Source organism: Phasianus colchicus, chromosome 3 (genome assembly GCF_987193195.1).
Source record: "Phasianus colchicus chromosome 3, bPhaCol1.hap1.1, whole genome shotgun sequence".
Taxonomy (NCBI): Eukaryota; Metazoa; Chordata; class Aves; order Galliformes; family Phasianidae; genus Phasianus; species Phasianus colchicus.
This window is the reverse complement of record NC_143438.1, coordinates 83,190,943-83,218,718: the sequence shown is the minus strand read 5'-3', so window position 1 is coordinate 83,218,718 and position 27,776 is coordinate 83,190,943. Positions and strand designations below refer to the sequence as shown.

At 40.4% G+C, this 27,776-nt stretch overlaps 1 protein-coding gene across 5 annotated transcripts; it reads right to left on the bottom strand.

Annotated features, from left to right (window-relative positions):
• Nucleotides 1-796: 796 nt before the first annotated feature.
• Nucleotides 797-27,670, bottom strand: TBC1D31 (TBC1 domain family member 31). Of its 5 annotated transcripts, none has more exons than XM_031591181.2 (22): nucleotides 27,463-27,658; nucleotides 24,886-25,032; nucleotides 24,218-24,333; nucleotides 21,654-21,832; nucleotides 17,150-17,301; nucleotides 16,580-16,739; nucleotides 16,153-16,353; nucleotides 14,797-14,973; nucleotides 13,936-14,015; nucleotides 13,687-13,833; nucleotides 13,164-13,297; nucleotides 12,037-12,170; nucleotides 11,290-11,469; nucleotides 10,082-10,314; nucleotides 9,333-9,485; nucleotides 8,161-8,296; nucleotides 7,237-7,329; nucleotides 5,622-5,762; nucleotides 4,432-4,626; nucleotides 3,879-4,029; nucleotides 1,833-1,949; nucleotides 797-1,159 (listed from the first exon to the last, which is right to left on the bottom strand). In XM_031591181.2, exons 1-22 carry the CDS (start codon nucleotides 27,537-27,539, stop codon nucleotides 1,017-1,019), a joined length of 3,246 nt encoding a protein of 1,081 aa, XP_031447041.2. In that variant the 5' UTR covers nucleotides 27,540-27,658; the 3' UTR covers nucleotides 797-1,016. The 5 variants fall into 5 exon arrangements, with proteins under 5 accessions (XP_031447041.2, XP_089994086.1, XP_089994087.1 ...); XM_090137960.1 differs by lacking the exon at nucleotides 27,463-27,658 and adding an exon at nucleotides 27,089-27,455; XM_090137961.1 differs by lacking the exons at nucleotides 24,218-24,333; nucleotides 24,886-25,032; nucleotides 27,463-27,658 and adding an exon at nucleotides 22,520-22,848.
• Nucleotides 27,671-27,776: the final 106 nt, after the last annotated feature.

Sequence of the window (27,776 nt, the reverse complement as noted above, 5' to 3'; positions counted from 1 at the left end):
GAACAGCAGGCACCGCCAGCTGCACCCAGCTATGGCTGGGCTCGGCTTCCCCCTGCAAACCTTCTGTCTCCTGCACAGTGCTAACGTCTTAACAAACCATAAGTGTACTGTACACATATGGCCCAAGCTGCTAGCCAAAAAAATTATTATTTTTTTTTAAACATAGAAATAATCACGTGCAAATCCCAAGATTTCTTAAGTGTGGAGGCCAACGTGATGAACAGCTGCCCCTGTGCACTTAGGTCTTTCTGTGATGTGATGGCGAAGGGGCTGCTGCTCTCTGCCTCGCGTGCTGTCCAGGCCTGCAGCATCCATGCTCATCCTTTTCATTCAGCTTTACCAGTGCGTGTATTACTCATTACAGAATGACAGAATATCCTGAGTTGAAAGGGACCCGTAAGGATCACTGAGTCCAACTCCTGGTTGCTAATATATATATATATATAAATACATCTCCTGCAGCTCAGGTTCTACAGCCTCCCTGTACCTTCCTTTCAGCATCTGACTCTGATGGAGGTTTGCTTCTTCACACAGAATGGCCAGAGCTGGAAGGGACCTCAAGAATCATGAATCTCCCCCCCTTCCCCATGCATGGCCACCAACCTCCACATTCAATACTAGACCAGGCTGCCCAGGGCCCCATTCAACCCGGCCTTGAACACCTCCAGGGATGGGGCATCCACAACCTCTCTGGGCAGCCCGTTCCAGCAAGTTCCTGTTCTTCAAGTCGGGGCTTTGACTGGAACAAATAAAGCATACAAATACTCTATGTATATGCTATAACTTAGTGGTAAAAAGTCAGTTTATTTTAGAAGTAAAAATAATATTACAGTTATGGAGAAAACAATGAAGTTACAAACGCTGCACATTTTTCTAGCTAGAATTTTATTTTTATATAAAAATATTTCCAAAAGCCTTTATAATAACCAATCTCTGATCGGTCCTTAATCACATCACATACACTCGGGGTTTGACTGATAATCTGAAAGTACAGCTGAGGTCCAGAGCAAACCATCTCAGGTTGTCCACCGTGTGGGCGAGATGTGAGCTGGAGGACGCCTGGTTTGGGCCCGTGCTGTGAGCTTCTGCCTGAGCTGCCTGACTTCTGCCATCAGCTCCTGCTCCTGGCGTGCCAGCTCTTGTCTTCTGTCTAAAGACGCTTAAATGGAAGAAACTCAGGCTTAGTATTGCAGCTGTTTTCCACAAATACCACAAATGCTTATTGGGAAAAATCCTCTGGACAGATCTGCTCTATGTTATTACAATCCCTAAGCTCCTTCACAGTGGTACCATGGCGGTGTTATATTTTGTTACAGAAAGGTCGGATGTTGCTGGGGTTCCCTGCCAGCTCCAAAGGCATGTTTCCCAGTGCATGCAGAGTGATATAGGTGACATGCAAGGGATTTTAAAATGTGCCTTCAATGGCTAGGACAGCCTGGAGTAGATTACTGAAGACTACTTCTTAACTGTAACTCTCTGCAGGATTTTCATGAAAGATGGTTCTACATATGCTCAACATCCCCAAATCATACATAATTATGAAGCCTGAGCAAATACAGGTAAAATGATCAGGTCAGAATGGGACTAAACTAGGTTGAGGCTTAAAATGACTGGTCTCATAATGCAACACACTTCAGGCATTTCCTACCTGAGCTATTCCTGGTAGTGATTCATTTTTTATGTTTTTCAGGTGTGAAATATAAGACAACAATAAACGGGTTTACTATCCACTAAACACAATGAAAAATGACTCAATCACCCAGCAAGGTGTTCCAGTAATGCTCTTCAAGTTAAATGTGAGAAAAAAGGAGGGCCCTAACTTAGAATCTTACTGTGTGATGATGACGGTGATGCAGATAAATCATTCAGGCAGATGTTTCCAGACTTTGGCACCTGCTGGAATTCTACCCCTCTCTCTGCACGTCTGGCCTTTAAATCACGCAGTCTCTCTGTTGGAAATGCAGAGAAAGCATTGTTGTGTATGTTTAAATTTCTAGTGATTTTTTCTCACTTGAGGCAAAACAGTTTTTCTTCGGGAGCAAAACTGGAACAATTACTCCAGCTAATGGCAAGTAAAATTTGTTCAGAATTTAAAGACATTTTTTGGTCTATGGAGCAAAGCCATGCGTCACTGCTTTTCATTTTAACAAATTACAGTTCCATATGTGGTGTTTCTTGCCATGTAATTAATCTTCTGACAAATGGGCCACTGAATTCATGCGGAATATGGCTACTTGTATTTGCTGTTTTAGGAGACAATCATTTTAATAACTTGCAGTTGCTAATTACTCTGTATTAAAACCATCAGACAAATTAGGGCAAAGTCTGAAAAAGCTTGCTGAAAGCAACACCAATCAACTAATCTTAATACCAGTCACTAATCTTCTGCTTGTCTTGAGGAGACGGGGCAAAACTACACAAATGCAGTATTTCAGAAGGATAACAGTCATACAATTGTTTGAGTTGGAAAGGGCCTTTAAAAGGCATCCAGTCCAACTCCCCTGCAGTGAGCAGGGACACCTACAGCTCGATCAGGGTGTTCAGAGCCATGTCCTGCCAAACCTTCAATGTCTCCAGGGATGGGGCAACCTCTGGGCAACCATTCCAGTGCCTCACCACCCTTATTCTAAAAATCATGGTAAGCCTAAGTGTAGGTGTCTTCTAGTAGAATAGAGTATTATAGGTTGAGGTTTCCAAATTGATTAAAAAAACAATGCAAACTTTCCTAAATTTTCTGTTTCTATGTGCTCTACAAAAAATACAAAATAATGTACTGAGAGAAAAGAATATCCTCAGTTTTGGGGATGCACAAGGCCAGCACTGTGCCCATGAAGCCAAGAAGGTCAATAGTATCCTAGGTTGCAATAAGGCATATGGCCAGCAGATCAAGAGAGGTTCTCTTCCCTTTCTACGCTGCCCTGATGAGGCCACATTTGGAGTACTGTGTCCAGCTCTGGACTCCTCAGAAGATCCCAAAACAGGGATCTTCTAGAGAGAGTCCAGTGGGGGGCCACAGGGATGATGAGGGGCCTGGAGCATCTCCCTTATGAGGAAGGCTGAGAGACCTGGGGCTGTCCAGCATGAAGAAGACTGATTGGAGGGATCTTATCAGTGCTTACAAATATCTCTTTAGATATTGTAAGTCAAGTAGATGGGGCCAGACTCTTTTCAACAGTGCCCACACTGGAAATTCCACATGAATATATGGAAAAACTTCTTTACTTTGAGGGTTACAGAGCACAGGAACAAGCTGCCCAGAGGGAACCACAGAAACCTTAGGGTTGGAAGGGACCTCTGAGAGCCATCCTGTCCAGCTTCCCTGCAATGAACAGGGACATGCACAGCTAGATCAGATAGCCAAGGCCCTTATCCAGCCTCACCTTGAAAGTCTCCAGGGATGAGACATCAACCACAACAGTCGGTAACCTGTTCCAGTGCCTCAACGCTGGCCGTGGAGTCTCCTTTTCTGGAGATATTCAAAACTCACCTGGATGCTTTCCCATGTAACCCACTGTAGGGAGCCTGCGTTAGCAGGGGGATTGGACTAGATGATCTCCAAAGGTCCCTTCCAACCCTTACAATTCTGTGATTCTGTAACAAAGTTTAGAATCCCATCCATACAGTAAGATTAAAGTAATCTTATGGATCATTTATAATGCTGCATCTGATGGATATCAATTGAGGTTCCCATCCAAGTATGGCTTTATACATTGGTTACATGAAAGAATACTGCCAAAAAACACTCATGTAAAAGGAGTTTAACCTATATTTATCTTTAATGCTAGATACTTTGTTTGTTTTCTGCTGATCAATCCAGACCTTCATGCCAATATCCAGTCTGCTGATACCCGAGAAAACTGCATATTCTACATACTCACCAAAATAGCCATCCTCCCTTTGCAACTTTTCAGCCAATTCTAATGCATCATTCATTTCATCTTCTAAAAACTGCTTCCTGTGTTCATCTGCAGCAGCAGCTGCCTTCTGCTCTTCCTCCAGTTGTGCTTTTCTCCATGTAACTTCTTCCCACTGTGCAACAGAGATATTGAGTACATCCTCAACAGATTTATTACAAGAAAAAAAAAACACGTAAAACCACCTGGATTATTACAGACTACACTTCCTCTTTAAATCAAAAGGTGTATTATTACACTGAGTGTATGCTTATTTTTTGAAACATTCCTCCTTCAAACACCTGGAGTTTGGTAGAGAAAAAATGAGAGAAACTTACACAATTAGGAATACACCTCTTAAATCTAAAATATCCTCACTAGTTTGCTCTAGAGCTTCCAGGAATTTCAGACGGAAACAGGAAAGGAGTTACTTAAACTATTTCTTCTTGTTCTACCTGTTTTATGCTATTCTATGTTATAGGCAAAAACCAGTTATACTATTTCCAGTCCCACTTAGGAAAAGAAAGAATGCAGATACCTTTTTTTCTTCTGCTTCCTTCATGGCTTTCAGCAGCTCGGCTTCTTTTACCCTGTTGTCATGCAGGAGCTTGGCTATCTCTTCATAACGCTTCTCACGGTCCTGATCATCGTGCCTTAGTTTATGCAATGCTTGTAGCTTCCATTCGTTGCCAATGCAATTCTGCTCTGCTTTGGCTAAATTTTCTTCAGCCACCTAACAAAATATTTTTCTTAACAGGACTCCATTTATTTTATTTCAAGTATATAGTCATACAGATAAGGGAAGGTCTTTTTCTGTCAAACTAAAGTATCCTGTGGTATCGCTGTTAGATATCCTTGGCAGGAGTCTGCACCTGCAGTGCCACCCCTCCATTCATTATAGCAGGCTGTCTCTTCTGTCAGGGCTGTCTTCTGCTCCTTTTTCATCCTTGTTATTCCTTCCTTCACCGAGGGCCTTCTAAATGAGACATACACCCCCCTCCATGATTTAGAGGATTTTGCTTTCTTAACATGGATTTCATATGACTTCCAGGTGCACTTAACATGAGATTGATACCTGAATGCCAATACTTCCACCCACATCCATATGCTTCCAAGAATTGAAGGCTGTTTACAAAAATTCAGGCCCATATGTTTATTTCTAGACAAAATATAAATGCAGATGCCAAGCATATGGGTAGTGGGTTAGCTGCAACTATTTTTCCAACTGTGCAGTTACAAGTTCTGAGCTTGAAAATCCGAACAATTCTTAATGTCAAGCTGTACACATTTATTACTGTGATCAGAAAGACAGCTTCTTGAATTTCATGCCAAGTACTATCAACTGAAAGTTCCTTTGCGGCTTCCTTTTGTTTTATTATGATTACAAATAAAACATGTTTCTTAATAGGAGAATAACTTATTCTGAAGAGCACTTCTGAGTTTTAAATGCCTTTTAAGTTCTGGAAAGTAAAGAAAAATTAATATATGGTGGTCCCAGGGAACTTCAGCATTGCATATCTGCTTGGATGCTTCAGGCAGATTTTTGAAAACCTCAAAACTTCAAACAAGTCACCCTGATCTATTAAGATGGGTATCTCAAAACTAGATCTCTTTAGAAATATTTTCATGTTGTATTAGCTCATTGCAACAAATACTATTAAACAGTATACCAGTTAACATAACTGACTCCCCCATGTGAAAATCCATGTGAAAATCCAACCATCTTACCATCAGAGCTTTCTGTCTTTCTTCTCGATCCGTTTCTACCCATCTCTGAACAATGTGGTCTTCAAGATCTGCCTTTCTTTGTCTATCATCTCTCTCTTCTCTCATTTCCTGGGTAATTGTCTCTTGATCTTTGATAAGACGCTGCCAAACATACAAGCATAAATTATTGTTGCTAAGCTACTAACCATAATTTTGATTCTCTCTTTAACAATTATTAAAGCTTAATTAAACTACTATTTGAACATATCCATACATCTCGTTCCACTGCATAGCATAAACTACTGTAACTGTCCAAGAAAGTGATATTCCCTGCTGCTTTACCCACTTGGAATTGTGCTAAGCTTGAGTCATCAGACTGATCTTCCAGCTTTATTCTGATGTAATTCCATCCCATGCATTACAATGGGGCATAGAAACAGAATTCCAACTGAAATTAATTAGATTCATCATGAAAATATTCTCCACTTTTACGGCATATGTTAGCCAAGACCTCAAAATGTTTCACAAATATAAATCAAGTTTTGTGGTACTGAGACTTACAATAAACACAACTGCAGACTGAATGCAAAGCAGTATGAATCCACACTGGAAATAGAAATTTTAATTCTCAACAGTTTTTCCTCATGTTCATCAGGGCATATCTATGCTATTTTCTGAAGAAGGCATAATTCTCTTCCCAGTCCTGCTGGAATCTGCTGGGCTGTATCAGCTGGGTACAGAAGCACAGTTAACATACAATGCCTCTCAACAGGCCTTCCAACCCTGAAAATGGCCTCTCACTGACAGTAGTAAAACGGTCAGTCCAGGGCATGGGCAGGGAAAGCCTGCCTAAACAGGCTCTTGTGGGTAGACATATAGCCTTGGTTAGTTAAATAATTGCAGTCTTTCTAGACTAAAGAGGATGGTCACTGCAGAAATAGCTCCTTTAAACAGATGACTTTACTGGAACACAAGTGATCTTAGCTTGGTTTGTTTTATGTAGCCATAGGACAGCTGTTTTTAATAAATAAATGCTAGAAGAGATTTAGCCCAGTTATGCTCAGCATGAATGACAAAAAGTCTACAGCCAAAAGCTTTAAGAAGTAAAACATAAGGAGACACATGCTTCAGAATAAGGTTTAGCAGTTTTGGATGGCCACTTGTGCTTGCTTTCCAGCCAGACGTGCATGTGTGCAAGTGGGGGACACGCAGCTCTGGTTTCTAAACACTTAACTTACCATTTCTGGTCAAAATGGACATTACTAATGTCTTTGATTGGCAGTCTGGCTTTTCAGTCATATTTAATTTTACATTTAAACAATATTTATTAATATAAAAACCTTTAACACTGAATAATGATCTTTCTGGACTATACGTAGGGCATTTGAGAAAGGAGGTGCACCTTTCCCATAAACCATCCATTCTGTTTTGCTTACTGATGCTGCTGGCAATGGGACATTCTATCATCAACTACATCAATCTGTAATTAACTGAGGGTTTATTCTAGAAAAGGTATCAGAGTAAAAAAGCCTTTCTTTTCTCTCACATAGTCTGATAGAATGAATACAACCAAATCTGAGAACTGCATAGGACGAACCATTAAATATAAACATCTGTATAGTTCCCTAGCAATTACCTGTTCAAAAAGCTGTCTTTGTGATTCAAGTTCCATCTGTCGTACTTCTATATCTTGAAGAGTAGCAGCTGTTTCTTGCTCTCTCATGGATGCCTTAAGGAGAAGAGAAACACGTGAAAATGGAGCAAGGGAGAAAAAAAAGCAAGAAAGTCCAAAACCAGAAGCGACATTCCACTTCTAAGTTCTAGTTAACTTTCTGTCATATGATGAACAGTGGAAAATACTGAACATTGAAAGTACATGACAAGGTGAAAGCAAGAGGCACAGGAATAATTTTGAATCCAGTCACATGTTAGGAAAATGTCAGGCTAATGCTAATAATCTGCAAGATACAGCTACCAATTAAATAGTCTCTGAACCCAAACTGCTGTAGGAGGACAGTAGAAAGATGCAAGTGGCCACCTGGGCTGAGCTGCAAAAAGAAGAGTCTGACAATGCCCTGACTCTGCAAAGTGTGCTGCTGAGATGCACAGAATAGCTCAGCAGAGATTAGATTTGTGCCCATGACATTCAAAAGCTCATGCTTCGCTCTCTCTCGGTATGGTCCTTGAGCTACTAAGCCTGCAGGAGCAGAGGCAGACCTGGCCAAAGGCTGTTCCAGAGTTAATTTGCAGTCTGGATATACAGCCCACAGACAACTGATAATTGATGAGTCCTTTAAGGAGTTAATTACATTTTTCAACACTGTTAATATAGAGATATATTTGGCTTTTCCCAGGAATCCTGCCAGTTAAAACAAGACACAGGAACATAGGAAGTGCCAAATAAAACTGTTAAATTATGCATTTACACTTTAAGTCATCTACCTCATGTTAAACACACCCCTGGGCTCACAAATCACAGTACATTTTAGCTATGCATTTTTTTCTTGGTTATTGTTCCCAATAAACCTTCAAGAAAAGAACTGCTAGAGCAATACTCAGCCTTTCTTGCAATGTCATCATCAAGACGTTTCAGCTCCATCTGACGCTGATCTTGCTGGTATTTCAGAAAACGCCTTCTTGAAGCATCTAGAAATTGTAGCTCTTTTACTTTCAGTTCTCTTCTCACAGCAGCTAGTCTTCAAAGCCAAAATAAACAAAAGCAAGAGAACTTGTATGTATGAAAGATCAATAAAAAGGGGCACAAGCTCACACGACAGTTACTCACCAGTTTCTGTGAGCTAATCTCTAATGCATAAAGGGTAGGGCAGTCACTTTCATTCTTGTAAACTACCCGGTTTTCATTTACAAGCCAAAATTAAATTCAGAGGCACACAGACATCCTCTAATGGCAATCTCCCCCAATTATGCTTTGAAGCCCTGTGTTCTGTTCCTGTTGTACTTTAATAAGCACTAGTTTAGTATTGTAATGATCCAGACCTGGAAACTGTTCCTTAGAATAATTGTCAGTGCCCTGGTACCTCTTTCAGCACAAAATTAGTCCTGAATTTATTTGCAACACATCAAAGCCTTTCAAGGAACAAAACCACAAACTCAAGAATTAGTTTGCAAAGAAAATCTCACTGCTCATTTCTTAGAATAAGAACCTAATTTGTAGGCTGCAGAAGTTTAAGGGAAGTATTACTTTTAGTTGATCTAATAAACTGTGCTAAAATTCTCTTAAGCCTTCACAACTGCAAAATGTCTGAGCCACCAGATTAACTTTGGTACTCTTACAACTCTTTGCTCAGCAACTTATACATAAAGCAGCGTTTTTTCTAGCTCCACTAGAAACATAAGAATCTGTACAGTATATCATCAATAGTCTCAATACTCTAACTTACTCTTGTATTTGCAGAGTAAGTCTGTCCACAGTGCAAGTATGACAATTAGGTGTCCAAAAGCATTCACAATCTGAAGTGACTAGACAAAAGGCTCAGAGCTGAGACAAAAACATGAAGTGTATTGGCCTCTGATATGGTCTGTTCCCTTGGGCAAGGCAACAATACAATTCATACCACTTCATTCTCACACCAAAATCTGACCTACCAGATCACACTGCTCTCCCACACTACAATTTATAGAAATTAGTGACCATTTATCCTTTACTCATGGTTAAAAATGTAACAGCAGGTTACTGTAGCCAGGTCCCTAACGTTTGTTATACTGTAATACCTCCGCCTCCGTTCTGCCAGCTTTTCTTCTTCTTCCAGTACCATTTTTCGCCTTTGTTCTTCAGCTTCTCGGAGTAATTCCTGCTTTAGGTAGAAGGCTTCATCTTCTGCTTTCCGTTCCTGTGCTTTAGCTTCTAATTCATGCATTAATTGCCTAAATGGAATGAGATCATGCGTTCGTATATCAAGAAATCACTTGATTACTTTGAAATTTATATCTGTATTAGCAAATTAGTACTGAAGTACTGCCATGAGAGAATGGCACCCCTCTTTATGTACTGATAAAATACATGGGAGTTGCAGAGCTGACTTGCACAGACAGCAGGGTTTTTCAACTAAGCGCAAGCATTTTCTTCCTCACATTCTTAACAAAAAACTGTTTTCTAAAGGTTTCTTGTAATCATGGCTCTCACTCAATGGTGAGCAAGGAACACCTGGCCCTATGCAAAGTTGGATGTGACAGGGTTAAGGGAGATTTAGGCTCTGACTTCTAAACTTTCAACTTTGAAGACTTTCAGCCCAGTATTTTCTGTGAATTTATAAACATATTTGGTTTAAGACAAGACTGCCTATTTAACTTAAAGACCACATCAAACCTAGTTACTATTCACAGGTTCTTCAAAGTCATCTTCACCACATTTTTAAAAATTATTGCCTTTGTTCTCAAACACACACATTTTAACAGAAAAACTGAACTGTGTCCACTTGACCCTCCCAGTCTGACCCTGTCTTCAGCTTTCCCCAAAATACCTCTCTCTTAAGTATTCAATTTCATCCTGTCTGATCCTCTCCCGTTCCCGAGTTTGATAATCCACTATGAACTTGGGATATTTATTAAATACAGGGTACTGTCCTTTCGTAAGTGGCATGAAGTCATCAAGCACACGTTGTGGATGGATATCTGGTGGTGTAGTCTCCATAAGATGATAAGCTCGTTTAATCACAGTGTTAATGTCCAGGTTGTTACGATGATGAAAGAAATACTGTAAGAAACAGGCTGCCATTTACATTCTACAAAAGATTAAGCAAGTTTTTAATACGCCTATGTAGGAATAATTAAGTAAATTAGCAAGTTTTATATTCCAGAAGTTAAAAAAAAATAAATAAAACAAGAGATTATTTAGTTAGCCCTATCAGTTAGTAAAATGTCATGGGCTCAAGTGACTTGAGCCAAACTTCATCTGAGTTCTGAGAATGTCATTGGGTTCTTTTTCTTCTGTTCCAACAACAGTTGTGTAAGACATCTGGGAACCTGGGTGTGATGTGAGAGTGTCATACTGCCTACACAGACGTTCGTTCTGCTGGGTAAACCTCACTCAACATTTAGTGTTTACACATGAAACATGGAAGTTCCTCTTCTAGCAGGACTATTCTTCCTCTCAAAGGTCTTCACCAAAAGAAATTTTCAGTCAGCTTTTGAAAGGTCTGATTCCTGTCAAAATGCTCACAAGTGTATTTTCAGGGTGAAACCATTTGTCTGCAGAGATGTTTTCATATGAAAAATCCTCCTCCTGCCTTCTAAGGCTAAACATGAGAAAATTTTAATTTAGTTTCAGAGAATGTCAAATAATACTGCCTAATTTTGCAGTCTGAAAGCAAAATAATGAAACATCACAGAATCACTGCCTTTTTTTTCCACACACACAAGTCAATATTAGAACCTCAGATAAAAGGCAGAATTATTTTGTGGCTGATGAACCACAGACATTTACTAAGTAATTTTTAGTGGCATTAGAAAGCATATGAAAGCTGTTAGAGATCTTACTACATGAAACTGCAGGAAATTGCTCAACTTTTTATTCATTTATTGTACATTTGTCAGGTGTTAGATGACTGTTCAGTAATGTAATAATATGGCAATGAAACACCTTCAAAACTTGACAACAGCAGATATGGTGTTTTACACTATTCTGTAGCCACACTTTTCAAATGACCAACTTAAAAAATCAGATGTTTACCTCAAAATCCTGACTTTGATTACAGAGAAGCAAAGGAGCTCTGGAACAAATAATGTAGGCAACGACAATCATTAGGAAGTATGAGGGATGGTTAGAGAAGATATTATCGAAGACTTTGAGCCATTCTTCTCTTGTTAGAACCTCAGAGAAGAGGGTTTCTAGAAGAGGCCAGGCATAAACCTGCATCATTTGGGAAATGTGACAAGATAATCCATTAGCAGAATTCTACCATTCATTTTACAGGAAAAAATATGAAATATTCTTGCCTTATACCAAAAATCTATTTAGTTATGAAAGAAACTGAAACCACACTAAAATATAAGCTTTATTGCTCACTGTAAGCATTCAAAAGTAATATGAGACAAACATCATTTTCTTATTTCTGAATGTTTAAATACTCTGTTCAGCTTTGTGAAGCTAAAATCATCCTTGATGTTAAATATGTATATTATGGTTTAAACTAATTTACAAAATTCACCACACCTATGTCAAATTAAAAAAAAAAAAAGTAAATATGCACTTATAATTTGACCAGTAAATTTTCAAGCAGTGTGCACCTGAAAGGGAAGGAAATACATGAGATTTATGACCATGCAAAAAGAAAAGCTTCAGGAAAACAATGATATGGTCTTCACACTTCTATATCATTCAGTGTTATCTACTGAAAACTCTCGTAACAGATTTATGTCAAAATAAATCACTAGTACACTATTATTCCCAGTACTGACACTTCATATAGGACATTACCTGTGAAGTCACATTGTATTTTATTAAATGCTGAAGGAGTTCTTTGTCATGATGTGCTAAAATATTTTCCATCATACTAAGGATATTAACCGGAGGATTGGGAAAATATTCAAACCAGTGCTGACAAAAATTAACTAAAAAGAAAAACAAAACATAATCCACTGTAATCCAGAGTGATAGACTCTTGGCAACTTTAAGGTTTCATTATAAAGACTGCAAATGTAAGAGGAAATTTTAAGCAACAAAGCCTACTTGAGATATTCCTATCTCTCTTCTTTCCAACCATTTATTCTGAAACCATTCCCACAGCTCACTGCTCCTCCTACTGCATTGGTGTGAGTGTTTGGTCAGTGCACTGTGAACCAGACTGGGGAACTAACCTGGCTCAAAGGTACAATATAAAAAAGTTGGTGTGCTGTGAGACAAAGTGGTTGGAGGCAGGTGGGAATGCTTCAACCAGTATTTTTGTCTCACAAAACTGCAGCCTGAATCGAGTAATTGTGAACACAGTCAGGAAAATTTCTGTGAGGTTGGCTACTTATTCACTAACAGCATGTGTTTGCAAAATGGATATGTAGCTTGGCAGCACATATCTTCTGCAGACTTAGCAACAGCTGCAACAAATAATTTAAGGGTAGTGCACTTTAATTTAGTGTGTTTCTTCAGAAAACAGCCGTAGTGAGCTTTCAGCCAAATGTCTAATTTTGAGTTACCATGTGTTTAAGACAGCTAAACACAGTAAAACTTTATGAGAGATCATTCCCTTTTGACTGGAGCAGAGCTGGGTTTGAGTACTTTTCCCATGTCTGAGATACAGATTCTAGCTATTCAGTATGATACCATTATGCTAGATGTACTTGTTCTTACTGAGGCTTTGCAAATAGTACAAAATTGCTAGTTTTTGCTATAAACACTGCAGAAGGAGATCTAGTATCTTGTTTTGATTTAAAAACAAATTTTGGACTTCGGCATACAGTTGCTACATATTAATTCCTGGCAATACCTTTAAAAGTGAGTCTGGTGAGCTCTTAGGAAACCACCTCATTTATTTCATCAGGAAAAGCTTTTTTATGTAGGAAAGCTTAAACATGTTGCTGCATATTTGACTTCTGAAAATCATTGCTTACCTACTACTGTAGCAACAACTTCAAAGCAGATCAGCTGGTTGTTCTGGAATAATTTTACAAATGGAAATGCTAGCAAAGGAATATAAGGTGTCTCGCCAAAGATAGCAGACCAGTGAGCTAGAGCTGATAAGGTCCTATACACAAAGGCAAGCAAAGGTGTAGAAAACATCGGTACAAAATCGAACAAAAGTATAATGTGCATTTTAAAACTATCACTTAGAAAGACTGTAAACTTCCAAATAGATGCAGGCTTATACCAGTTATAAAAACAAAAATGCATTAGGACACTACTATTGCATTTTAGCTGATTCTAGCTATGGGATACATTTTAGATCACTTATGAATATATGGCTGGATGTGACTCTGGGCAGCCTGGTCTGGTGGATGGCAACCCTGCACAAAGCAGGGGGGTTGAAGCTAGATGATCATTATGGTCTTTTTCAATCCAGGCCATTCCATGATTCTGTGATTCTATGAAAATATGAATCTATAATATTTAAATAAATGTAAATGCACGTTTTACCTCTGTAAAACTCTCAGCAGTTTCCTGCTTTTGATGGGATACTCATTCTGAATATTCACAAAGGCGCTGTGGGTACCCTTATCTATCAGGCTACTGAAGGCTAAGTGGTTTTCAGGAAGTTGTAATAAGGAACGCCAAACAAACATCCTGCAATTAAAAAGCAGACTTAGTCAAGCAACTTCTCTTTCACGGGCCATTAGACACAAGCAAACTGATTTTGTGCAAGCATGAACATGCATACAAACATACCTGTATTTTGCTGGATACTCGCCATATCCTTTCAATAAGGCCTGTAAGCGTTTCTTGTTTAATCCACCTGGCAATTCATTCTACAAAACAGGAAACCAGCAGTAAATGTGAGGATTCCTCACTCATTGGCTCTTTCTTTGCACCCTATTCAATGGCAGTAGCTAAATACTGAAATTCCTAGCACACCTTAAAAATATATGCAGTGGGTACAGCTATATTATACTAAGTATTTCAACGACAGAGATCACTCATCTGCTTAAGTCAAGAACAGCTGCCACTGATTTCAAATCAGACCCTGACTGACTATAAACTATATATAGTTAAATGATTGATACAATCAAACATAAGGCATAATGACAGAAGTAACAGATTACATTGTGATGAGTATTACAGGAGAAAAAAAAAGTATGTGTATATATATATATTCTGATATATGTATATATATACACGAGACTCGAGACAGAGACATGAAAAGAAGGCAGCACAATAAGGAAAAGACACATAACAGTAATACATCTTCTAAATGATTAAGGAAAACAAAGTAGCTTCTAGGCAGATATTTCAGAAGCACAGTTTGCTAGCAGGGAAGCAGATTCGATTTAGCGAATATCCAAATGTGTCACAAGTTGAACAACTTCAGGGTGCCCAAACCTGACTGGAGCAATGGTAGCTCGGGTTGCATCACATAACACAGGAGTTATGGACAGAACAGAAAGGAGAAGTGGTGTTAAAACTCCTTTAACTCTGCTCACATATTCAAGTGAATCAGTGCCTGAACTTATTCTTCAAACTTTTTTTTTCTTTTTCCTGAAGAGCCTTAAATGCAGACTGGAGAACAAAGTATTTGCAACTTCTTCCTACCTCTTTATTTTCAAGTGGTGTATTTATTTGCACTTTCAGCAATCTGGTTTGAATTTTGCTTCCTTTGGATTTCCAAGGCTGCTCTGACCTTCCTGAAGTCACTTTTGTTGTCAGCTTGTTTGCATCTGACTTGCACTTGGGCCAATCTTCTACTACTTTGAACAGTGGAGGTGGAGGCTAATATTAAAGTGAAAATGACTCAGTTAACATCTTGTAAGACAGAATAAATAATGCTATAATTTGATGTCTATTTTATATGCAATATCCTTGAGCTTGAAGGCCATAGTACAAAGAACAGAGAGATATTTATAACAGAAACAAATACATATGTTCTGTATACTCCTAAATATATGTGGCAGTGAATTAAATTACTGTAATAAATAGAAAGACTGTGAGAATGTATACACAGCTTCCAAACATCTACTCAGACACCACTGTTATTTCCTTGTTTAGCAAACACTGAAATATAATTGAGATATAGTATAAATGTGTATCATGTAGTGTTCAGGTTATTTATTTTAGGATGTTTCTCAATGTTACTAAAAGACTTTGCATTTCCATAGCACCTATTAGAAAGAACACAAAAGACTTTTACAAACCTTAATTAATCTTCAGTGTTAGGTAGGTATTAATTCAATTTTAGAGACTGGGAAAGCAAGGAACAAAGTGGATATCCCAGTTCATGTCAACCTGGCAGCAAAAGTGCAAATGGAATGTATATGTGACATCTTTACACATCCTTCCTCAGCTCCAACTCCTTCATTATCCGAAGCTGGTTACTGTTTACTTCAGAGACACAGTGATTAAAGATATGTGGAATTCTGGATTTAGAAACCTGACTCCCATTAATAAATTACTTTAATAAAATAAGAACTGGTTTATTATTTAGGAAGGACTGAGAGTATGATTGTGCCATAATGATGGATGCCGGGATCGAGTAACACAGCAAGAACCATCCATGCCTGCAGTTTAAGAGAGCATTACTTGCAAAACATTTCTTGGTAGGAAATGGAACACAAGCAGCACACCGTTGTGCTGTTTCCATCTCTCCTAAAATGTCATTACAAAGTAAAATCAGTCCCCATTAATTGCTGCAGAAAGAAGTAACATCTTCCCTTCCTCCCAAAACCAAAACCAGTGATACACTTTAAAAATACTGCATTACCTGACAGGCTGGAATAGAAATGAAGGTAACTCAGCAAACCACTTTTTCTGTTTTTGTAGGGTTAAGTATGGCACTCCTACACTTCTAAGCCAATGACATGTCAGCAAACTACTGCTGATACAAAAGTTATGTGGACAGGTGTCATCCTTAATGGGATCTACTGCAATTATAAGAAATATAAAACACTGTACCTTATTTACCTCCTGAGTCAAAGCTTGGACACTGTATAAATTAAGGCTACCATTTTCCATTACTGATGCAATATACCGTCCATTGGGGCTAATTGCTGCTGTACTAATTCCTTCTTCATGACTCCCAACGACAAAAAGAAGTTTGTATGTTTCTATACTGATAAATCTCATAATATTATCTTGACTTAACACTCCAAGGACCTGTAAGTCAAAACAATTAATCAATAATGCTGTCAACGTCAAATGAAGAGGAATACCAAATTAAGAAATGCCATAAGCTAGAGGAGCAATTGAACAAATACTTAGCACAGCATCTTTCCTTTGGCATGGCAGGGGCCCACCTCCCCACTGTCCTCAAAAAGCCCCTAAAATACACGTGTTGAATCAAGTAATCAAACATCCATTCTCAAGTTTATAAGTAACTGACCTGATTGGAACCCCCATCAAAACTGTCAGGGAGGAATTCCAGGTGACGGACAGCTCGTACTTCTGTAGGCATCTGGATTATTCTTACCAACTGCTTTGATTCTAAACACCATAAATGAAGATGATTTGATTTTCCACCAGCTACAAAAATCCGGCCATCTCTGGGTCACAGATGAAGCAAAGTTTCCATCAGAATATTATAGTTTAAGCTACAAAGAAAGAGATCATACATTTCCTGCTATGCCCTCATATCACCTTGGAATCTGACATTATTCCTGTCATACTCTCCTGAAAGTACAAAACAGCTTCTAAATAATAACATTTCTTTTGTAATGGATAGCTTAAACTTTATTTTACTGGTCATTAAATCAACTTTATTTCAACTGCTATGGGACTGTAATAAACACTGCTATGGTGCCTTGCTGCAAGGATCAGTCATAGCAGATTTCAAATGTTTATCATTGCATACAGTTCAATACTTCCATAAAACATTGCATAAAAGAAAAGCAAACCTGTTTTAAAATTACAGATTTTGTAGTCTGCCTTTGGAATGTTTAAAATAGCAACTTACCTGGTAACTGCAAAGACCTTGTAATGTAATGCAGAACCTTCTACTGCAGTTGGCAACTGATATTTACAGTGAAGAGTATCAAATTCCCATGCAAAAACAGAATTATCTTTGAAACAGCTGAGGATGGTGTTACTCAATGGAAGAAAAAAAACCTGAAAGAATATGAAAAAATAAAAGTGGAATGATGTCACCAAGGATGTAACCTTTAAACTGGTTTAAAGTGAATGGCAGAATAAAATACAGCAAGAAACCATGACAGTATAACTATCTCTGTAACTGTGTAATGAAGTCGCAATGCAAGGCTTCAATCCTGATGGTGCACGGAGTTGTGGAGGTGAACGGAGGTAAATCCAGATGGTGACTGGTCATGAATGGTGTTCCCCAGGAGTCAGTACTGGGGCCAGTCCTGTTTAATATCACCTGGATGAGAGGACTGAGAACACCCTCAGTGAGTTTGCAGATGGGAAGGTGATCTGCTTGAGGAAGGCCCAACACAGGGATCTGGATAGACTGGCTGAGGCCAATGGTATGAGCTTCAACAAGACCAAGTGCTGGGTCCTGCACTTTGGTCACAACAACTCCATGCAATGCTACAGGCTTGGGGCAGAGTGGCTGGAGAGCTGCATGGCAGAAAAGGCTGGCAGCTGGCTGAACGTGAGCCAGCAGTGTGCCCAGGTGGCCAAGAAGGCCAACAGCATCCTGGCTTCTATCAGTGTACTCAACACTGGTGAGGCTACACCTTGAATGCTGTGTTCAGTTTTGGGCCTCTCACTACAGCCAATTTAACTCACTGAAATGATACGGAAGTTTATCTGGGTTATTTTCAAAACTGTTCCTCCCTCTTCTGGAGAGTTCTGATGATTGTCAGAGAGGACATAACAGCAGTGCTGGGAAAATGCACCCAGGTGCAGGAAAGCATGGGAGCCAGGAGCCAGAACTGCTCACTGAACACAGGAGGGTTTTGAATAGCTTGCTGCATCTTTTACAAACTCACCTCTGCTTTCAACAACCTGCAAATGCACCCTGTGAGGCACTTATCCTTAGGCTTAAGCTCCTCAGTTTTGCACAGAACTACTAAATGTAAGAAATGCTGTACAAAGTTTAGCAGTTTATTCTGCAACTACGAAAGGCAGTTTGTCATAAAAGAAAATGAAACTGAACTTGTACTTTTTTGTTCAATTCTGCCAAACATATTTACCATTTATATGCAATTCCTTTTTAATAAAGAAAAATAAAAACAATTTTTTTTAAATGTATGGGTCTTATCAGATACATTTTTGCTTAATGATAAATCTCTGGTCTAGATCAGAGGTTCTACTTTGGTAGCAGCACAGGTAGCTTCTGACAGTGCCCTATAAATGTAATTTTGAAGGTTAAATTCAAAATGTTTTCTGCTATTAGAGCACTGAGGGACCCGAATGACTCAGTGGCTGAGATCTGCAGTCAGTACCAAAGTTCAGAGTTTTGGTCTGAATGGTTTCTTTGGACCCTGACATTTGGACACATGGGATGGGATTCATCATGCTGTGTGTTAGTGACTTAAAGTTAGATGTCCAGCCCAAATTAGTCACTTGACAGTGAACAAAAGTTGCCCATAGGGCAAAAGTCACCTCACCTACCACATTCATGTTTAAACAGACTGACCTGCACGTCCTACCTTTGAGACTGAGGAAGCCTAAACAAAAAATCTGAAGACAAACTGATGCCTATCGTGCAGATGGATAAACGGAAGCAACAAGATTTCCACCCTTTCTTACTTCCAATTATAAAAGTCTGTGGGTCCTTGCAACAGCAAATGTAGCCCAAGAAAAGCTTCAAGTTTCTATTTAAGTTCTGGCAAACTGGACCAGTTCCTCATTTTCTGCTTTGTCCTAGAAAAATACCACAAGCTGGTCACAAGCAGCTGTTGAATAAACAGCAATGCTTTGAAAATTGTCATTACAGGCGTCTTTTCTTTAGCTCTTCTTTATTATTTGTCTTTTTTTTTTCAACTGCTGTTCTTAACACTATGCAACTCAGCCTCTGTCATATTAAATAAGCTTTGTCTCATACCAACTGAACTGAGGGTGTGTTTTGACTGCAAACTGGGCTCAAATTAAAGAGGCACCACAAAATACACTGCAGATCAGCGTGAAAGTAACACAAAGACTGAAATAGCAAGTAGGAATCCAACTTTGGACAGTATGTGTCATGGTTGTATCTAATAATAAATCTGATCCTTAATCAAGTGCTTATCTGTATATTTTGAATTGTGGCATGGGAGCAAACATCATTATCTCTGTTCTAAACATTGCAAAACAAAATCAGATAAAATGGATTATTTGCATCGTCATGTTAGAAATGGTAGAGCCAAAAGAAAATTGCAGGTTCTTAATTCCCAAATTCTTCATTTATTCCCTCAGTGATAGTCAGTAATGCTTGGACTTAAAAGTTTGTTTCCATACTGTTACTCCTGACCCTACCAAATTCCACGGGTCATTCATCAACAAGAAGTTTCTATGCTTAGTCTCAAGGAAGATACTGAGCAGCAGAAAAATCATAGAATAGAATGGTTTGGGTTGGAAGGGACTTTTAAGATAATCTATTTTCAACCCGCTGCCATGGGCAGGGACACCTTCCACTACAGCAGGTTGCTCAAAGTCCCATTCAACCTGTTCCAGGGCCTCACCAACCTCAGAGTGAAGAATTTCTTCTTTATATCTAAACTAACTCTGTCATCTTACAGTGTAAAACCACTACCTCTCATGCTATCACTACAGAAGTCTCCTTCCATCTTTCTTATAAGCATCCTGTAAGTATTGAAATGCTGCAATAACAAAAGTCACATCAACTAAAGAAATATCTCCTTTGAATGGAAGACATGATAATTATTTTAGCAATGTGTTTTTCAACTCTTTGAAAGGGTAGATAACAGCAGGACAAGGGAAAAGTTTTTAAGTTTTGAGGGAGGGAAGATTTAGGACGTCAGGAGGAAGTTCTTTACTATGAGAGTGGTGAGGTGCTGGAACAGGCTTCCCAGAGAGGTTGTGGTGTTCAAGGCCAGGCTGGATGGGGCCCTGGGCAGCCTGATCTAGTATTAAATGTGGATGCTGGTGGCCCTGCCTGCAGCAGGGGGATTGGAGCTTGATGATCCTTGAGGTGCCTTCCAACCCAGGCCATTCTATGATTCTGTGATCCTATGATTCTATACTACACAACAGTTTTAATAAAGCAACAAAAAAATGTATACCCAATTTCCCACAGTAATTGCTAGGTGGCATTGCAGGTTAACAAAATTTCTGCCTGACTAACAACACAATGAAAGTACTCAAAAGAATATCCTTGTCCTCTGCAAAATCAGCGTAGTTTTTTAGTGACCAACTTGATGAGAAAGTTGGTTTGAAGTGGTATTTGTTAAGACTATATTGTAGAGCAGCACGTGTGTAGGCAATGATCTGGTACTGCTGTGGTACTTACTGTAGTATTTATGCTTACGTTTGACATTTGGTGGTGTAAGCACACCTATTTAAAGCAGCATATTGCTACAGTAAGCCTATTAATATCACTCCCTGATACAAAGCGACTCTTTCTTGTCCCCTGAGCTCTTCCAGTATAAATGTCTGTGCAGCAAACCAAAACAAAGAAACCAAGAGACTAAAATGCAGCTTTTTTTTTTTGCTGCATTACTTTTCAGCTTTATTTGCACCCACATTCCTTGCTTTGTGCATAGGAAGAAGAGAAGGTCTGGAATAAGTAGCTGAACAGGCCAAGTGGTGACTGTTCAAGTTAGAATTATCACCTCAAACCTGTTTTTTGAACAACACTCTTAGAATCACAAATTAATTCAGGTTAGTCTGAGTTGACTGAGGTCATATCCAACCAAATATGCAGTACCTCTAAAAGTGAAGACACCTTAAATGCTTCCAGCAGATCTTTGTAACTACTGACTGCCTAGAGGTCTGGCTGATAAGACAGGAGAACGGAAATTAGCCAAAAGTACACAGAAAAGATTTAGCTGCATTTTTCAAAATATCATAGAATTACATAATATTCTGAGTTGGAGGGGACCCATAAGGATCATTGAGTCTGACTCCTGGCACCGTACAGGACCATCCAAAATACAAACCCTGTGGCTGAGAGCATTGTCTAATCACTTCTTGAACTCTGGCAGCTCAGAGTCACGACTACTGCCTTGGGGAGGCTGTTCCATGCTTGACAACTCTCTGGTGCAGACCCTGTCCCTAACCCCCAGCTGCCCCTCTGCTGACACAGCTCCATGCCATTCCCTCCTGACTTGCTGCTGTCACAGAGCAGAGCTCAGCGCTGCCCCTCCATTCCCCTCATGAGGAGCTGCAGCTGCCATGACACCTCCCCTCAGCTCCTCTGTTCTGGGCTGAACAAACTCAATGACTTCAGCTGCTCCTCATATATCTTCCCTGTCTTCAAGCACTGTGCTTTTAATGTGTGGTGTTACTCCACCTGAGGTACGTTTTTTTTTATCCTTTAGCAATTGCTCTTTACTCACCTGCTGTATACCCACAGACTGACGAACATTAAGTTTTCTTTTTCTTTGAAAGGTGTCCAAGTCCCACAGCTGTGCTGTATCAGTGGACGTGGTGATGGCATATCTGCCTGAGCCATGGACAGAGATGGAAGACACCGAAGAATTGTGGCCTCTCATCCAACTAACGAGTTCCTTAGTTTCTGCAGGATGAAAAGAAAGAAGAAAAGAATATGAAAATCATTCAAAAGGCAATGACTACTACTTTACTTTTCATACCACTTTACACTTCGTACAGCACAATGCTGTAAAAGTGACTTTTAAGCATACCTGATATATGGCCATTTACCATTGCAATCCAACAAACAAGAAACAAAGTCTTCATTTTTTATACCATAGAGAAACAACCTTCTCATCTCTAAGTGACAGGTTTTATTCTCAGTTCTCCAGAGAAATCCAACTTGCACAGACTTGTTTAATTTAGCCCAAGAATCAATCTTAAGAAGTCATGAACACTGCAATCAAATAAAGTAAGCATGCCTTGTGGGCCGATTATTTGATGTGAACATCAGCAGAAATATCAAGTAGTTGAGACTGAATGTTCTGCTTAGTGTTCTCCACTTGTTTTAACTTGTGGACAGTTTGTATGAGTGATTAGGCAGCTATTTACAGGTGCAAGGAAGAAAGGTTTAATGACAGTGGGCTATGACTACAGGAAAGCACAGTCAGAAAGCAACACCTCATTAACTGTTTTAGAGTCCAAAGCATTTTTATGCTGTGTAATACATACCCAGGAAATAGTACCTCTGACTACACTATTTCTCACTTGTGAATGCATGACCACTAATCTTTCCTCAGCAACTAACCCTATTTGTGGCAAGACTACTTACATCAGCTGTTTTACCTGACTGTCCATGGGGTTGCTCCAGCTGATTGACTGCTATGGCACCAAAAATGGGAAATGGCTATAAAGCAGCTCGCAAAGACTAACAGTCAAACTTTCTGCTGTGCTTACAGACATTTGAGTGTTTCAAGCCTTTGCCAGATGAGAGGATACCATGGGATTACAGAGAATGGCTTCTAAATTAGGGGATGGCCCTCACTATTATCTAATACTTTGTTAAGGATAGTCCATCCATCCTGACCTATGGGAAGGACATCTATACTCAAAGACATTTTTCAGTGTGATTTGGCATCTGGAAACAGCATTATCTCAAAATGCAGGAACTGTGAGATCATAGAATCACAGAATGAATCACAGAATCACAGAATGGCCTGGGTTGAAAAGGACTACAATGACCATCTAAGTTTCAACCCCCCTGCTATGTGCAGGGTCGCCAACCACCAGACCAGACTGCCCAGAGCCACATCCAGCCTGGCCTTGAATGCCTCCAGGGATGGGGCATCCACAGCCTCCTTGGGCAATCTGTTCCAGTGCGCCACCACCCTCTGTGTGAAAAACTTCCTGCTAAGGATTTCCCTAAGTAAGTAAGATTTCTCTAAATCAAAGCTAAGTTTGTCCTTACTGTTGTTGAAGAAAAATCACAGAGGATTTCAGACCTTATGTTTCTTCTCTTCCTTTATTTTGGGCAACATTGTTACTTTAAAAACTGCACCGATAATATCATACTCAGATCTTCTAATTGCAGGCAAGTGACTCCTAAGGCTTTTTAAAGAGATGTAAGCCCATATAATGCAAGAATCACAGAATCACAGAATCACAGAATCACAGAATCACTAAGGTTGGAAAAGACCTATAAGATCATCCAGTCCAACCATCCACCTGTCACCAATGGTTCTCATTAAACCATATCCCTCAACACAACATCCAAACGTTCTTTGAACACCTCCAGGGTCGGTGACTCCACCACCTCCCTGGGCAGCCCATTCCAGTGCCTGACCACCCTTTCAGAGAAGTAGTATTTCCTAATATCCAGCCTGAATCTTCCCTGGCGAAGCTTGAAACCATTCCCTCTAGTCCTATCACCAGTTACACGAGAGAAGAGGCCGACCCCCAGCTCGCTACAACCTCCCTTCAGGTAGTTATAGAGAGCAATAAGGTCTCCCCTGAGCCTCCTCTTCTCCAGACTGAACAATCCCAGCTCCCTCAGCCGCTCCTCATAAGGCCTGTGCTCCAGACCCCTCACCAGCTTTGTTGCCCTTCTTTGAACACGCTCCAGGGCCTCAATGTCTTTCTTGCAGTGAGGGGCCCAGAACTGGACACAATACTCAAGGTGCGGCCTCACCAGAGCTGAGGCCTCACCAGAGCTTTCTTCAAGACACTACACCTGGAATTTTTTATTGGTTACTTTAAAAAAAATTGTCAATGCACTTCCCCATGTAATCAAGTCAGAGGCACACAGCTGGTTTCTAAAATTAATATTTAAACACTGTTTCTGAATAAGGATACAGATTTACCAGCATTCTCAAAACAACTGACAGTTATTTCAGTGTGTACAGTCAATTAGTTGACATGTATTACTGCAAAAATAGTTTAAAACTGGTTCAGTTGCAAACTGTCATACTAAAATCAAAATTAAAATGAGATAGTAACAATCCACGTATTAAGGCTTTAAATTTCTCCTTACCTGTATCAAAGCACTTCACAGAATAATCAGCCAAAGCCACCAGGAATTCTGTCTTTCTGCAAAGATTAAATGCCAAAGCAGTGCAAGCCTGCATTGTTCGCTGAACAAGCTTGAACCTATTTGAAAATAAATGTTCTCATTGTGTTAGGAAGCTTTGGCTCATAATGCCAAGTGAGGAATTACCCTAATCAGTTTCAATATATATTGCACTCAGAGAAAAATGAACTCAAAAGAAGAGAGGAAAGAAATCATATCTTCTTATACTACGTGTAAGTAGCAGTGCTAACTTGAAAGCACACACTTGAAAAGATATGAATGTATTTCTGTAAATGACAATACTAGGTTGTTGTAATTCCTTGCTTGTATTATTAATTGATAGCACAACTCCTTTGGTAGTTTTCCATCACTGAAGTTCTATGAAATTGCTGTTTGTTCATTTTAGTTACAAAGTTCTTATCCTTTGCAGCAGCTAAACTAATACAATAGTACACAGGGAACCTACATGAAATAGTGGCTTGCAGCTTCAGCTCTGAGAAAACCACCATCCAGCTGCACAGTCATGGAAAGCTAATGGTTAAAAACCCATGGCACAGTGACAGGTAACTTCCATACCCCTGAATGTTGCAGGTATCAGGACAGTTAAAATGGCATTATATAAATATTCTTACCTGTTTCCATTCAGGTCAAAAACGTATATATTTCCTTGCTGGTCTCCAGCAAGCAGAGAATCTCCAGAACTGTCAAAAGCCACATTCAGAAAATGTATCGCCTTGGAATGATATCCTGTGGCACTATGAATTATGTTTGCTATAACTCTGTGGAGAAAGCAGACAAAACAATTGTTTTGAGTTGTTTTATGACCATCTATTTTTCCAAGACCTAAGATTAAAATCTCGCTAGATTACTGTTTTACTATTCTAACCATTCATAGTGCTCTTTGAGGAATCTTCGATGAAAAATACGTCTTTGTAATATAAAAAAATATATACTAAACAAAGAAAATCACTTTCTATGTTGAAAAAATGTTAGAGAGTAAAGCAGGCAAGAGGAATTTCACCACTCATAGTCCTGTTACGTGGCTCCTAGCTACCTGATTTTCGTTTATATCATTGTGTGACACTAACTTGTGTGCTGGCTTATCATCAGCCACACTATCTGAAAATCTAGATGCAGGGAGGTTGGGAGGTAGGGAATTCCATATTAACCTTACTTCCTTCCAGCCTTCAAAAGCATGAAGCAGTCCATTTTATCACTGTTCATCTGAGATATTATGGAACAAAAGTTTCTGCTTTTTCACATTCTATCATGCTGTTGACACAAAATAAAGCCAGATGCAGAACTGAAGCCCTCGTGCAGCAAAAGCTGTAAGAGGAAGCAGCACACTAAGGTTTGGGAAATCTGCTGCTCTGAGATTTCTTGGATATTGCTGAGCAAACCAGTTATTTTCTGGATACAATCATCTGGATGAAAATGCAGAGTCAGATTAAGTAACTAAAACTGTATAGAATATTGGATACTGTGACCTTGCTCATGTAAGACAGGGATACCTCTGAGCCACCGAATGCCAGGAGAGCACTATAACCACTACCTGTATGCAGGTACCGGTGTGCACACCAAGTGCAAATGCACATCTGTATGGCCATACAGCTATTACTGCAAAGCAGAGATAAAACTAATAGCACTTTGTCCTGCTACACCCATTCCTTTCTGGGAGAAGAGGGAAAGGCCATAAAAATGAAAAGCAAACTAGCTGTTCAAATTGTCATTACAAGTTTGTGATGTTAGTACCGTTAACATCAATAAAACATAATGTGACCTGTGGTTCTAAAAGTAGCCTGAAGTGGGAGTACCATTGGTGTAGTGCCAGTACCTCCCAGCACTTCCTCAACGCTGCTCCCTTGGCACTGAACTAATTCAGTGGGGATGCACCCAGATTCCCTGTGGCAAACACCATGTAGGCACTCAAAAGCAGCATTCTTACTGCTCTTTCCCTTGGACCAGACAGCGTTCTTCTGGCATATCCTAATCAAATATTTTAGTTAAACTCTTGTGGGAATTTGGCCACGGTATCTTCTTAATGGAGAGGGAAAAAAAATGAAAAAAAGAAAAAAAGGAAAACTTGATCAAGACATGTTTGACATCCACAAGCTCAAAACTACTGCAATGCTGCAGTCGTTACGGCCGGGAAGGACCACTAAGATCATCTAGTCCTACTGTCCCCCTATCACCTTGTCATAGTTTTATGGTTTTTGGTTTTCAGTATTCCACATCAAAACATCATGTACTGGAATTAAAGTGTTAATGCTCCAATTCCAGGTACCTGTCCCTATACCTTACAAAAGTCACGGGATCTGACCCTTCTGGGTGGGGCGGTCTCTCACTGCCTGGCAGTGGGTGCTGGAGGGTGCTTTCGTAGCTGTTCCAAGCTTTTCAGGTTTGACTCGGTCTCAGGAACTCTCTCGCCTATCTTATTTATTAGTCTCAATTTCAATTAGATTGTATTATATTGTGTTATATTGCATTCCGATATCACAGTAAAATAAGTTTTCCTCCACAGATTGTTGCCACTGTTTTTTTTCCTTCCTTCCTTCCCATTTTGTGGGGCCAGGGGGCTGAGGGGGCAGGGGCCTACTGCCCCCTGTCACGGGCATAGATTGATCTAGTTAACTCCGTGACACACCTGCACTGCTCACTGAACCACGTCCCTCAGTGCCACACCTCCATGCCTACGGAACACCTGCAGGCACAGTGACTCCACCGCCTCCCTGGGCAGCCTCACAACTCTTACTGAAAAGAATTTTTTCTTAACATCCGACCTGAACCTCCCCTGGCACAACTTCAGGCCATTCCCCCTCATCCTATCGCTGTTACCTGGGAACACAGGCCGACGCCCACCTCAGCACAGCCTCCTTTCAGGTAGTTACAGAGAGCAATAAGGTCTCCCCTGAGCCTCCTCTTCTACTCAACAACTCCAGTTCCCTCAGCCGCTCCCCGTAAGATTTGTGCTCCAGACCCCTCACAGCTTCGCTGCCCTTCTCGAGGGTGCAGCGTTACCAGAGCTGAGTACAGAGGACGATCAGCTCCCGCTCCTGCTGGCCGCACAACCGCTGACACCAGGCAGAGCGCCATGTGCCTCCTCGGCCACCCGGGCGCAGCGCTGGCTCACGTTCAGCCAAGCGCTGCCCGACAAACACCCTCCGCTCATTTTCCTCCGTGCCCTCGGCCTCTCCCCGCCCCGCCGTTACCCGCCCCGTGCCGCCGGGCTGGGTTTGCGGTGCCAGATGGAGCCCTGCTCCCGGCAGCCCAGATCGCAGCTCGGCATCCTCGGCCGCCGCCGCTCCCGCGCTTGTCGATTCCCTTCGGGGTTCCCTCAACGGCCGCCGCCGCGGGGGGCGCCGCACACGTGGTACAGCCCTGCCCCCCCGTGCCGACGGGGAGCGGCGGGAAGAAGGCGGGAGATCCCCCCCCTCCAGCGTGAAATGGATCGGCCCGATCCGAGCGCGAGGCATGCCGGGAGCTGTAGTTCTCACGGCAGCCGGGGGCGGGGCCGGAAGTGAGC

Excerpts from the sequence above, each read along its gene's own strand:
- TBC1D31 (XM_031591181.2), bottom strand. The coding sequence starts at position 27,539 with ATGCCGAGCTGCGATCTGGGCTGCCGGGAGCAGGGCTCCATCTGGCAC. Across the intron at positions 17,302-21,653 it reads AGTCTGTGGGTATACAGCAG|GTTTTTTTTCTTCCATTGAG; the intron begins GTGAGTAAAGAG and ends ATATTCTTTCAG. Across the intron at positions 11,470-12,036 it reads AATACAATGTGACTTCACAG|GTTTATGCCTGGCCTCTTCT; the intron begins GTAATGTCCTAT and ends CAAATGATGCAG.